The sequence below is a fragment of the Pezoporus wallicus genome, unplaced genomic scaffold, assembly GCF_028554395.1.
Source record: "Pezoporus wallicus isolate ANWC-B61680 ecotype Strahan unplaced genomic scaffold, APGP_CSIRO_Pwel_v1 contig_4722, whole genome shotgun sequence".
Classification (NCBI taxonomy): Eukaryota; Metazoa; Chordata; class Aves; order Psittaciformes; family Psittacidae; genus Pezoporus; species Pezoporus wallicus.
Window position 1 is genome coordinate 2,001,704 of NW_026641840.1, and position 12,513 is coordinate 2,014,216.

The 12,513-nt window shown below is 48.8% G+C and overlaps 1 protein-coding gene across 1 annotated transcript in view; it reads left to right on the plus strand.

Annotated features, from left to right (window-relative positions):
* Positions 1-11,677: 11,677 nt before the first annotated feature.
* NET1 (neuroepithelial cell transforming 1) overlaps positions 11,678-12,513 on the plus strand; it is a 55,690-nt gene continuing 54,854 nt past the window's right edge. The window contains exon 1 of the mRNA XM_057425597.1: positions 11,678-11,849. Within this exon, the coding sequence (XP_057281580.1) occupies positions 11,725-11,849 (125 nt within the window). The 5' untranslated portion in view covers positions 11,678-11,724. The remainder of the gene's footprint in view (positions 11,850-12,513) is intronic.

Below are 12,513 nucleotides of genomic sequence, written 5' to 3' on the forward strand. Positions count from 1 at the left end.
GTCAGCGCTGTGGCCTCCAAATGTCTGCTGGAGGAATAAAGCTGGTCTCTGAGTAGAGAGAACCATAGAATCATGGAATGGTTTGGGTTGGAAAGGACCTTAAGATCATCTAGTTCCAACCCCCTGCCACGGGCAGGGACACCTCACTCTAGACCGTGTCACCCAAGAAGCTATTCATACCTGGCCTAAACCAAGAGCCTCCCAAAATGTGTGCACCAAGCCTGCTAGTCAGACAAGATCTTCTCTTTCCAAAGGGCACACGTTCCTCCATGAGAAAATAGGGAATTGGGGCAGTTTGGAGCACGAAGCATTTGTTCCGTAAATGATGAGGGTTTGGTAAACCCCAACTCAAAGAATTTGAGGTCTGATTTCTGTCTTTCTTGGCAAATGGAAAGCAAAAGGGGGAATTGCTGCAGTGTGGTGGTGACAGGGACAAACCTGCCGTGCTCTCAGCCCCAAGACATATTTAGAACAGCAGCAACAAGAAGGACAGAGACCACCCCCCTAGAGAACCCATTGCAGCAGCTCCCAACCTTTTTATAGCCAGACGCACAGCTGCTGCTGCTCCTTCTTCCCACTCCCACCTCCTAAATATTGCCTCCTTGCTCTCCCTGGTCTTCCTATGGCTGTCCCTGCCGTGTGGTCTGGCACCAGCTGCTGTGTGCCTTTACACAGCAAATCCTTATCCATGAGGATGCTGGATGAGTGCTAAGACTGGAGAACTGATCTGTGGCCATGCTGTGGGCAAGCACTTGGCTCCCTAGGCTGCTGAGGAGCAGAGAAGGTGCTGCTTTGGACAATGGCATTAAAATCATAGAATGGTTGTACAGGACCATATCAATGGTTCTTTGGGTTGGAAAGGACCTTGAGAGCAGGCAGTTCCAACCCCCTGCCATGGGCAGGGACATCTCACACTAGACAGTGTCACCCAAGACTTCATTCAACCTGGACTTCAACATGTCACTCCTCAGGCCAATTGCTTGCCTTTGTTAGAGGTGCCCCCATGGAATCAAAATAGCTTGGCTCTGGAAGAGAAATATTTCATTCGATATTAATCACTGGTGCTGCTGAAGCAGGAAGAAGTGGGGGGAAAAGTCTCATTTGCTTCAGGCTGAGCCAAATGTGGGATTTCTCAATATTTCTGGCTCGTTGGCTGAAGTGAGAAAACAGTGATTCATGTAGTTCCAACATCCACAGCTTCAGAAATCACTTGCTCCCATGTTTAATTGTTCACCTAGTTAAATGTGCTCCCTGATTCACATTCCCAGGATCAGCTTCCAGCCACTGGCTCTCATTATGCCTTTTTCTGGGGAGTAAAAGCTGCCAAATTTCCACCCCCTCATCCCCCTGAAGGCATTTGTTGTCTTTTCAAGTGAATTCAGCTCTGGCCTAATATGCAGAGGAACAGTCCTAGAGATCTCCATCATCTGAACTGCCGGATCCTGTTCTCCAGCAGGTCTCCCATCTGCCTCCGTTGCTCTCCAGAGGCATAAAGCCACATGTCATTAATGGTAACTCCTCGCTGACCTGAGCAAACCTGGGCTCATCCCACTTACCATCACTATCCAGTAACAGCTTCTGGTAGAGGAGGAACCAGTGGCTGGGCTCTGCTCCCAAGGAACAAGGGATGGGACAAGAGGAAACGGCCTCAAGCTGCCCCAGGGCAGGTTTAGATGGAGCTGAGGAACAATTCCTTCCCCAGAGGGTGCTCAGGCATTGGAACAGGCTGCCCAGGGCAGGGCTGCAGTCACCGTCCCTGCAAGTGTTCACACAGCGTGGAGACGAGGCCTCAGTGCCATGGGTTAGTGGTGGCCTTGGCAGTGCTGGGAATGGTTGGACTGGATGAGCTTAAAGGGCTTTTCCAACCCAGCTGATTCTACGAGCCTTCCTGGCGAATGCAGAGGACATAACTTTGCACCATATGGGTGGATTCCATATCCAAGCTCCTTCTGGGAGGGTGATAACCACCAATACAGCCAATCCCCTGGGGTGGTGAGGTGCCTGCACCCTCCCTGCACGTCCTTGAATGCCAAGAGCAGGTTGGTCCCAGAGCCTCTTCATCATCAGGTTCTGCTGTGCGGCCGTCAGCCTCATGTCTGATGGGCAAATGAGGAACCTCCCAAGGGGCACTCACTTGCTCATAGACCAGCATCCTTTGGACAGCCCCGCTTCTCCTTGTAGGGAAGCCTCAGGCCGCTTCTACCCTAATTTAGGTTTGCCAGGGCTGACTTGGAAGCGCTGCTCCTGATAACAGTTGTCCTTTATCAGGCAGTGAGGCCCCATCCTCAGCTCAGGCATCTGCTGCTGATAACCAGAGATGATTTATCCACGTGTTACCCTGCATATCTCTATGCATTTCTGTCCATGCAGGGTTTGTTTTCATACTCCAGGCTTTGTGTCAGCTCTTCCTGCTTCGTGCATGTGAAGGATGGGAGCAGGGATAACCCCACTGGTTCTACTTATGCTCCATCTACACGTACATCCACACACAGTCTCCATCTGCAAGCACATCCCTGCAGTGTGAGACACTGGAGCAATGCGGATGCAGGGGTTTATACTCACAAATAAAGAATTACTCTTGCCACAAAAGTCAGTTAATGATGTAAAAGCCAAAGGAAACAATGGGCATCAGTAGGAGCCTTTGATATTCTCTATTGTAATGCAAAAAGTTACAGGAAAAACAAAGGTGATTTAAACTGGAAACCTTCATTTCAAGGCTATCAGGATGGAGTATTTTGCCAATCCAGCTTCTCCCCCGCTCTCCTCCTCTTTCTTTCCAAGTAAACCCTGGCAGACCCATCCCGTTCTGCAGACGGCTGGAGCGGAACTGCATATTTCAGCAGAACACAATTCCAGCAGAATTCCCTCAACCAGCTCTGTCTCAAAGCTATTCCTGTAACCCGGGGTGGAGAAAGCTCCACCTCTGTATTTGTGTCTGCACAGCTGTGCTTCTCCTCTGTGTTTCTTACAACAGATAGGAACCAGCTGTGGGATAAGGACTTCTTCGCAGCAGGTTTAGGCTGTAGCAGTACTGAGCACACAGGGATGTATTTTGACTTATTCTCCAGTTGCAAAGCGTTGTTTCTACTCTCCTGCCTTTAATTGCCTTTAAGAGTAATTTGATAGAAAACAGGTTAGACTCTGAAGAAGTGCCTTGAATAGCTCTTGAATAACCTGGTGACTCACTGGTGCTGAACTCTTCAACATAAACCTCATGGAGCAGCTGATTTGCTCTTCTAACCTGTTCATAATGCAAATGGAAACGGTGTGTAGACCACTCTCAACAAATGGGCCAGCCACGGCCACAAGCAGCTGCTTGGAGAAGTGTAAAGGGCTGGGAAATATATATATAGGGTCCCCTGAAGTGTTTATTCAGCTGAGTTTTATTCAGCTCCGGGACTTTCTAAACTCCATGTGGTTTCAACATACTCAATAGCCCTCAATGCATTTCCCCGCCATCAGTTTGTCTCGTGCCCTTGAACGCTGTCCAACGTTAGAGTCAGTGCCCAGCTCATGGGCACTTTTAGTTTCAGTTTGGTCAGCAGGGCTCCAAGTCACCAACTTCCTCCTGCCTCCCTTGTTTTCAGCTTTCCAATGCCTTGGTAGTGTTTAATTGTAGTATTTTTATTTTCAGCTTTCCAATACCTTGGTAGTGTTTAATTGGAGTATTGGTATTTTCAGCTTTCCAATGCCTTGGTAGTGTTTAATTGTAATATTGATATTTTCAGCTTTCCAAAACCTTTTCTTTTCAGCTTTCTAAAGCCATTTTTTGGTTCTTCTTGATCAATCTCTGCATTTCCCTGCCTCCAAGGCTGAAACCATCCCATCAATCAAGAGTGTGTGTGTGTACATTCCATGAAGAAACTGAGTTGTGTCTTTCCCTCTGCCAATGAAGCAATTTTATCTGGTTCTGCAGAGGATCATAGAGTCATAGAATGGGTAGGGTTGGAAAGGGTCCCAGCAGCTCCCTGCTCTCTTAGTAGCAGACCCTACTATTGGTCTTGCAAGTGTTTTAATCAGAGACTGAGCCAGAATCCCCATCGTTAAGTTGGGTGTTGCTGTTAGTCCTCACTATGGAACTGCCTGGTGCCTTTCAGCAATGACTCAATTCATTACTGACCCTCTCAAAGGGCCCTTCCCAGTGAGACTTTTCCTTTCCACCTGTCTGCATATGGAAAACTAAGATGGGATTAGAAGAGCTCTTGCCAAATTCATTACCAGTTTAAGAACTCAATCCTAGCTCTTTGTGATTAATGTCAGAGCTGCCAACGCTGCCTTTAGTGGGCTTAAAAACTGAGGCTCTGCAGCAAGTGGTTTTGAAGAATCAGGTTTCAGCACCGAGGCTTAATAGGAATTATTGGGATTAATATGTATATGTGGTGGGCAGGGATCTGCTGCGTGGCTGGAAAAGGCAGGTAGACACATCTGATTGTTCTGGCTGTTCTTGGCTGCATGGGATCATCTCATTCCTGCACATAACCCTCCTCCCTTATGGAAAAGGATTGGTTTGGAGTTGCCAAAAGCAAATTCATAGCAGTGTCAAAAGGGCGTTGTAATGTTATAGCTAGAGACCTCTTCCCCTGCTGAGCTATGTGGAAGAGATTTGAGCAACACCTTTTCCATCTCCACAGGTGAAGCTCATAGATGACGTCAACTCTGATTGCAGTTCATGGAGTTTTTCTAATGGTCCTAAATCTCTGACAATGCTAAATGCTGTCATTAAACCTACACAGAGAATTGTTTGGAAGATGTAAAAGCAAAACACTTCCGAAGTTGGAATACATTGTGAAAATACACGTGGGGCTGAGCTGTGGGTACAACCGGGGGTTTTACATTGGTCAGTTCTGTGGTGAAGGCAAAACACAAGCAAGGCCCAGCTATAATGTCTGTAGAAGGTGCAAGGAGTGAGAACAGAAGAGCAGAGTGGCTTGGATTATCCAAACTAATCTCCTTTATTTTTCCTCTAAAAGGAATCCATTCTACCTGGAATTGGAATGGTTGGGAAAAGCATCACTTGAGGCTCAGGGCAGATGGGCCAGCTTGGGCATCTCATGAGCCTCATGGAAGAGCTCTGAAACCTTTCATGAGTGGATTGTGTCACTTGGCAGAGTTTGTGAACCACATGCATTATCTACCCTAACGCTTGCTGACTGCCTGGAATGCGAGAGCAATTTCCATCTAGTTTTATGGCACTTATTTTCTAGGGATATTTTTCCTAGATGAAAATACAAGACAAGTTGGTGGGGTTTTTTAATGGCTCTAAATACTGATGGTGACACACACCCTCATCATGTGTAATTTATGGCCTGATGTTTTATGGCACTATAAATGTCTAAGCTGCCTTGAATCCTCCAGATGACTACTTTGGAAGTGCTTAAATGAGTAAGGCTGCCAAGTGTATTAAACTCTATGAAATCACTTGACACTTTGAATCCTGAAAGAGGTTGATGTCAATGAAGTGTGCTTTAATCTTTGCCTAATGAAGTCTGCTTGTTTGAGAGCCACAAGTCATTAATATATGTGCTACTAATCCCCTGCCTAATCCATGAAATCTTTCCAAATAAGAATAGTCCTGACAAGACAGATATTTGGGTCAATAGAGTCCTGCTACTACTTGGTGAGAGCAGGGAGGAGGAAGCCTTAGCAGGCAAAACCCTCCTTTGGATGAAATCTTTTCTGGCCTCAAAGATGAAGTATGGAGCAAAGCTCAAACTGAGATGTTATGCTCCCTCAGTTCCAGTTGTGCACCACACATGAGATCCCACAGATACCATGTGGGCACAGTCTTCAACCCTACCTCTCTCTGATGGGCACTGGGCTGCCCAAGTCCATTTTTAATGGTGTGAACAGCCTCAGTCATTACCAGGGACTCAGCCATAAAGTGAGGATGTGGCTTGAAGCAAGGCAGAGCTTCTGCCCTGACCATCATAAAAGAGGCTGGTTGTACCAACCCCTGTTGAGACCAACGCCTGTCTTTGGGATAATCTCTTTATACAGCATCCTAAATCAACTTATGCTTATTAAATTCCAAGCTCTGGCGAGTGTATAAACTGCACAAGTAGCAGTTATCAGGGCTGTGCAGCTGGTAACTGTCTTGCAGAAATGAAGGGAAGGCGGCAGAGGGTGAGGCTGTTGTGTCTTGCTGAAGACTCTTGCTCATGTATGTGATGGTCAAGAGACCCTTTTGTGCCTCAGAACAACTCAAAAGACAGAAGTAACTGAAGAAATTCAATGCCTGTTGGTGGTGATCAGCATGTTATCGCTTGGGCAAACATCAGGGAAGCAGAACAAAGTCATGCTCCATGAAGATGAGGATGGTTTCCTGTGTTGGCTGCCCCGAGGCCATGGAGATCAACTGCCCTAGCACCAAACTGCCTAGAGACAGGGCTACACTGTGCCTGTGCCCATCAAAGCACAGCATTAACTGGGCCTGGGGGTTTACCAGGTACCCTTGCCACCATCTGGAACGTTCCAAAACAGCTCATAATGCATGTGGAAGCACACAAAGGAATCTCCACCTGTGGGAAGATTCCAAGAGAACCTGACTATTAGAAGGCAAGCATCATTCAGCTGTGTGGCTTCTCCATCCTGGACCTCAGCAGAGTCGCTGACTAAAAGGACTTCAACTCACTGACCAAGAAGACATCACTGGATCCCCGGGGTGGTGATCCTATCTCATTGGTTTCTCTCCTTTCTTTTCTTCCTCTTTTCCTCCCTCTACTTCAGATCTTTCATAAGAATAAGAACTTGCCAAGACTTTAGCTTCTCCGGACACAGCTTAAGGAAGTTTACAATAAAAGTAAGTGTTGTTTGGTTTCAACCTCTGGAGAGCCTGTGGTTTTTCCTGTGAACCACACAAAGAATGTGAGAAGCTGCTGATCCCCTTGAACACCGTGGATCCAGACTGATAAGCACTGCCGTTCGAGGAGGAATGCGAGGGAGGAACTCGTGAGAGGCAGATCTCCTTAGCATCAGGAAGGGTTAGCTTCTGCAGCCCCTGATGAAATCACTGCTGTTGCTACCACCTCTCAGCAGGGAGTGGAAACTGTTCCTTACGCAGAGTCTTGGTTTACTTCTTCTCTGGTCTGACCCAGGGGTTCTTCTTTCTCATCTCTGACAGATGGGCTGATGTGCCAACGGCCAATGCAGTACTGCTTCTAACATAGGGTCCAACTACAAAGCACTGTTCCAGTAACTAAGCAAATGAACAAGCTCCTCTGGATGCTGTCTAGAGCATCCTTCTAGCCCAGAGTCTAGCTCCAGCCACTGGAGAGATACCAAAAATCAATGGAAATCTAATAAAGAGGATTACAAGAGCCATGAGAAGGATCCCTGAAGTCGACTGGCTTCTCATCTTCCTAAGACGTTAGCACCAAGAATCCCGTTGCCCACAATGGGAGGTTCTTCCCTCTTCTGAGCCGTGGCCTGTACAGTCAGGTTCCACTTTGTCTTCTCCTCTTGTTCAGCAGATCCTGTGAGGCTCTGTGGATGTGGGTTTGAGGTGGTGTAGGTGAGTGTCTCTAATTGAAATTCATTTAATATAAAGACTTAAGCCTCTTCCAGAGGAAGGTAAGGGTGACTCTGATTTTCAGTCTACTTCTCCCTCTTTCCACTGCCACTTGACCTCCCTTTTACTACAGCGTGGAGTAATGGGGGAAATCAGACACACACGCAAACCCTCCAAGTTATGTTGCAATACTAAAGACATTTTAAGGTAAAATGCAGCTGGATGGAATGTGGTTAACAGGCACAGAATCTACCCTATGATAGTTCCCCAGGCAACCCTGAGACCTTGGCACACACTGAGACAAACTGAACGTGGAGCTCAAGCTCTATACACACATGTTCAAGCTCTGTAAGTGTTTAGTTTACGCTGAGCATACATTTCAGCTCACAACCATATACAGTTAGAATTCCAGAGGTGTTTAGTTAAGAAATGAAGACCTGTAACAGATACAAGGACCTCTTAAAGGGTCAGGAGACCTGAGAAGAAACAGTGATTTACGATGGGAACTGATAGCTGGAGAGGCTTTGGCCTTGTAGGCAGACTGAGATAAAACAGGACTGAGAAAACCAGGCTGGAGGAAAAGCAGACTGAAACCCTCCCCTGAGCTAGTGTAGTTGGGCATTTAATTCATCCCTTTGCATATTAGTTGACCAATTGGTAAAAGGTGGGCTATGAGGAGTCACTAATTCCAATCAGATCATTTAAATATGCAAAACAAGGGGGGGGGGGAAATGAAGGAAGACTCTGAATGGGATAGGTCAACTGGATGAACCTGTCTTTTCCGCTCCATAAGGATGCCTGTTGGGTAAGAATTTTACTCTGTGCACATTTAATGGTTGATTTTTAGCTGGCTTTATGCATTACTTTCACACTTATTCTCATAGTTGGTATATTATTGTCAGCAGCGATCTTCAAACCTTAAACTGTCATGAAATGACATGATTAAAAAACTCAGTTAAGAGTTGTTTTATGTGAGTTTCTGGAGAGTCAAATCAACTTAAAATTGGCTTAAAAACTTGCTTTAAAACCTTGCTCAGTCTCGGATGTGAATGTGCTACTGTGTACCCCAAATAGGATGGTCAAATCACTCTCTGATAGGATGTATTGTCCAATGGAGTGCCTGCAAAGAGGTTCATCAGGATCACGGGTCCTGGGGTGCCGACCCCTTTAATGTGACATATTGTCTTCAGCAAACGTATTTCACTACAGCTGGAATTCAGGTCGGTGTCCAGTGTTCTACTCCTACCGTGAGTGTGTGTCAGTGGGAATGGAGACTCCGCCAACAGTCTGGGACTGTGGCACCCAGGGAAGGTAATGCTGGATTTGGGCACTGGTTGATGGGGCAGTGATTTGCTCTTATAGCCTGTGTGTAAAGCGAGTGGAAATGATGTGGATACCGCTCTCAGCAAGCGGATGGTCCTTCAGCTAGTGCCTCTTGGAATGGGTCTTTGAAACAACGCTTATCTGAAGCTGATGCCTGGTTTGCCAGCTGTAGAGATTTTGAGGATGGCATTGCATTCCTGGGATCAGACCAGGGGAATGTGTTCCTGTCAGTGTTTCCACTGGCCATTACAGTAGGTCATCAGTGACTTGGCATCAGCCAGAATTACTGAGATCCCTTAATGCCCTCAGAAGGGCTGTCCTCTGCTCACAAACAGCAGTGGTTTGCCATGCCTAGAGCAGAACAAGACAATGATACCGGGACTCAGGGAACTGGGGTGATGGGTTCAAACTGAAGCAGGGGAGATTCAGGATAGGTCTTAGGCAGAAGCTCTTCCCTGTGAGGGTGCTGAGACGCTGACACAGGGTGCCCAGAGAAGCTGTGGCTGCCCCATCCCTGGCAGTGTTCAAGGCCAGGTTGGACACAGGGGCTTGGGGCAAGCTGCTCTAGTGGAAGGTGTCCCTGCCCGTGACAGGGGTTGGAACTGGATGAGCTTTAAAGTCTCTTCCAACCCAAACCAGTCTGGGATTCTATGCTAAGTCCATGGCTCACTGCCTGCTGCACTGTAGGGATACAGTGCTCAGGAATGCAGCTCTGGCCACTTCAGAATGCGAAAACCAGGTCTTGAAAGACTGGAAGCTTCTCAAACCCAAGAGGACACAGCAGTCTGTGGATGGTTCCTGCAGAAACCAGGGTCCAGCTGAGCAGGGCAGGTCTATGAGGTAGGAGACAGCTATGGAGGACTACAAAGCATTTGGCTGGAAGAGATGAAGTGTATGAACATCTGCAGCCTACTGAATGTCTACCAGCTACTATAAACCGATATAAATGAAATAGCAAAACAATACAACTTACTAAACTGTTTAGGTTTGAGCAAAAATAGAAACTTCAGGTTTGTCATGTTAAGTTTGCACTGGAGTATAAGAAGCAAACTTAATTCCCTTCTCTTTAGCATAACAGCAGCGCTGAGCCTGACTCCCCTGCACACTCTGCTGTGAGTAAGCCCGGTGTACCAGGTATGCTTGCTCCTCTCTCCCATCCCAATGGTGTGTTTCAAAATAGAAGCACAGCTTCTCTCTAAAACCCTCATATTTTGTCTCACAGATGGTTATGTTAAACCCTTTGGGAGTCTTCTGTATCCAGCTTAAAGATGGGGCATCTACCTCTCTGAGTCCAGTTGCAGGTTCCACTTCAAAAGCTGGGCTTGTGTTTTAGTACCTCTGAAGAATCCATTTCAGATTCGTTACTGAACTACAGCCAAGGCAGTGAAATGCCTTGTGCACATGTGGGGTTTTAATGGGTTTCAAGGAATTCCATCCAACTGCTGCACAGGAGTTGAGATCAGACTGAAGTGAATGTGATCCACTGTAAAGGGCCATTCCAGCATCGCTGCCTGGGATGCCAGCATTGTTGAAGGGAGATCTTTCTGCCAGGTATGTCTGGTCTAAAGGCACACTTGCACTCGAGAGGAGATAGAATCACAGATTCATACAATCATAGAACGGTTTGGGTTGGAAGGGACCTTCCAAGCTCATCCAGTCCGACAATGAGCAGGGACACCTTCAACTAGATCAGGTTGCCCAGAACCACATCCAGCCTGGCCTGGAATATCTCCAGGGATGAGATACTTCCCATTTATAAGCAGTGCTAAACCATAATCCACCCTTTCTCATAGGAGCAATGAAGGGAGAGACCCCATCTTCTCCATGATAGACTTTCCACAGCAGGAAAGGGCTGAAAAGGAGGAAAATGAAGATCTTAGCCAAGAGGGATACATTTCCCATTAATACCCGCATGGAGCGTGTGTAAACGTTCACCTGGTGCCTTGCTCAAAGCTCTGCTTAACCCAAAGTGGGACGTGAGGAACCGTGAGGGCTCCTGATTGCTTTCCAAGGCAGGGTTTCAGGGGTTAGTCCCTACTGTCTGCCATAGCCAAGGCGTCTGCTTTTCCCCAGTACCACTGGAATTGAAGACTCCCGCTGCAAATGGTTTACGCAGCGGTTTCGCGCTGGGATGTGGCTCAGGGATGGGGGACCACAGCCTGCGAGACCCCATCCTCTGCACGTCGGCCACTGGGAGAGGAACAGAAGGTGCTGCTTCCTTTGTGTGGCTTCACGAGGCCACACAGCGATAGCTCGGTCCAGGCACATCCCGGGTTGTCCGGGCGGATGGAAAACCCGGTTAAAGTGAGAGGAAAGGGGAGGGATGCTCCACGAGGGAAGCCGCTGCCTCATCCTCACATGCGATGCACACCCCAAAGCTCACACCCCATTTAAATCGCTTATGTGTGCTTTGAGGTAAATTTATATCATCGGAGCCGATTTCTGCCCAATGAGGCTTTATCTTGGGGAGAGAGCTGTTTCTGCTCCAGCACCATGGTGATTCCTGCCTCGGAGGGGGATGAGGACGCTGCTCCCCTCTCCGGGAAGCCGTCCTGGCATCAGCTTCGCGTTCGCTGAGGAGAAAAGGCTGAAGGGAAGGTCGGAGAACGGGATGAGAGGGAGCACAGAGCGCCGGGACGGGAATTCGGCAGACATGGACGAGGGCGGCCGCGAACCCGCGTCCCGCGGGCCGGCTTCCTCCTCCCGGCCCCCAGAGCCACAGCCCGCCCCGCCCCGCCCGGAGCCCCTCCCCCGTCTCCTAGCAACGCGCCCCTCCCGCCGCTCTGATTGGCTGCCGCCTTCACCGCCGCCATTTTCAAACGGGCCGGTTCGCCGCCGGTACCGCCGCCGCCATTACCCGCCGAGCGCCTCCTTTCCCGGCGCGACGTGTCACCATGGAGGCAGAGCCCTCGGGCACGAAACCCCCGCAGCGGAGACGGGGCAGGACCAGCCCTGGGGCCCGTGCCAGCCGCTCCCCCCCGGCGGACGGCACCCCCGGTGTGGTCGCCTCCTGCAGCCGGTAGGAGCAGCGATCCCCCCCCCCCCCAGTCCCTTGCAGTGGCCGCGGTTCCCCCTGGGTTGTGTGAGCTCCTCAAAGGTGGATCCCGTCCTTCTCCTGTCTTAGCAGGGAGCCCTTCCCTCAGCCTGCAATACGCTGTATGCCCTCCTGTCCTTTAACGTGGAACCGCGGCAGGTTAAGGTGGATTCCTCACCCGTCTGTCTGACACGGGACGTTCCCTCCCTGTGGCTGTACCGGGTCCCCTTCTATGCTCAGGCATTGGAGCAGGCTGCCCAGGGCAGGGCTGCAGTCACCGTCCCTGCAGGTGTTCACACAGCGTGGAGACGAGGCCTCAGTGCCATGGGTTAGTGGTGGCCTTGGCAGTGCTGGGTAATGGTTGGACTGGATGAGCTTAAAGGGCTTTTCCAACCCTGTTGATTCCATGATTCTATCTTATAGGGAGATTTCTTCTCCTTCAGGCTATAGGGGATCCCTTGCCCTCCCTTATAAGACAGGAGAATGGCAGGATGTACCTTAGGAGATGGACACTTGCTTCCTTCCCCCTCCCTGGTTGTATCCTATAGGATATCCTCTGTATCCTATAACAGAGGATGCCCTCAAACCCACCCCTGGCAGCCTTTCCTTCCTGTCTAAGGTGAACATGTACCTTGATATTAACCAAGGG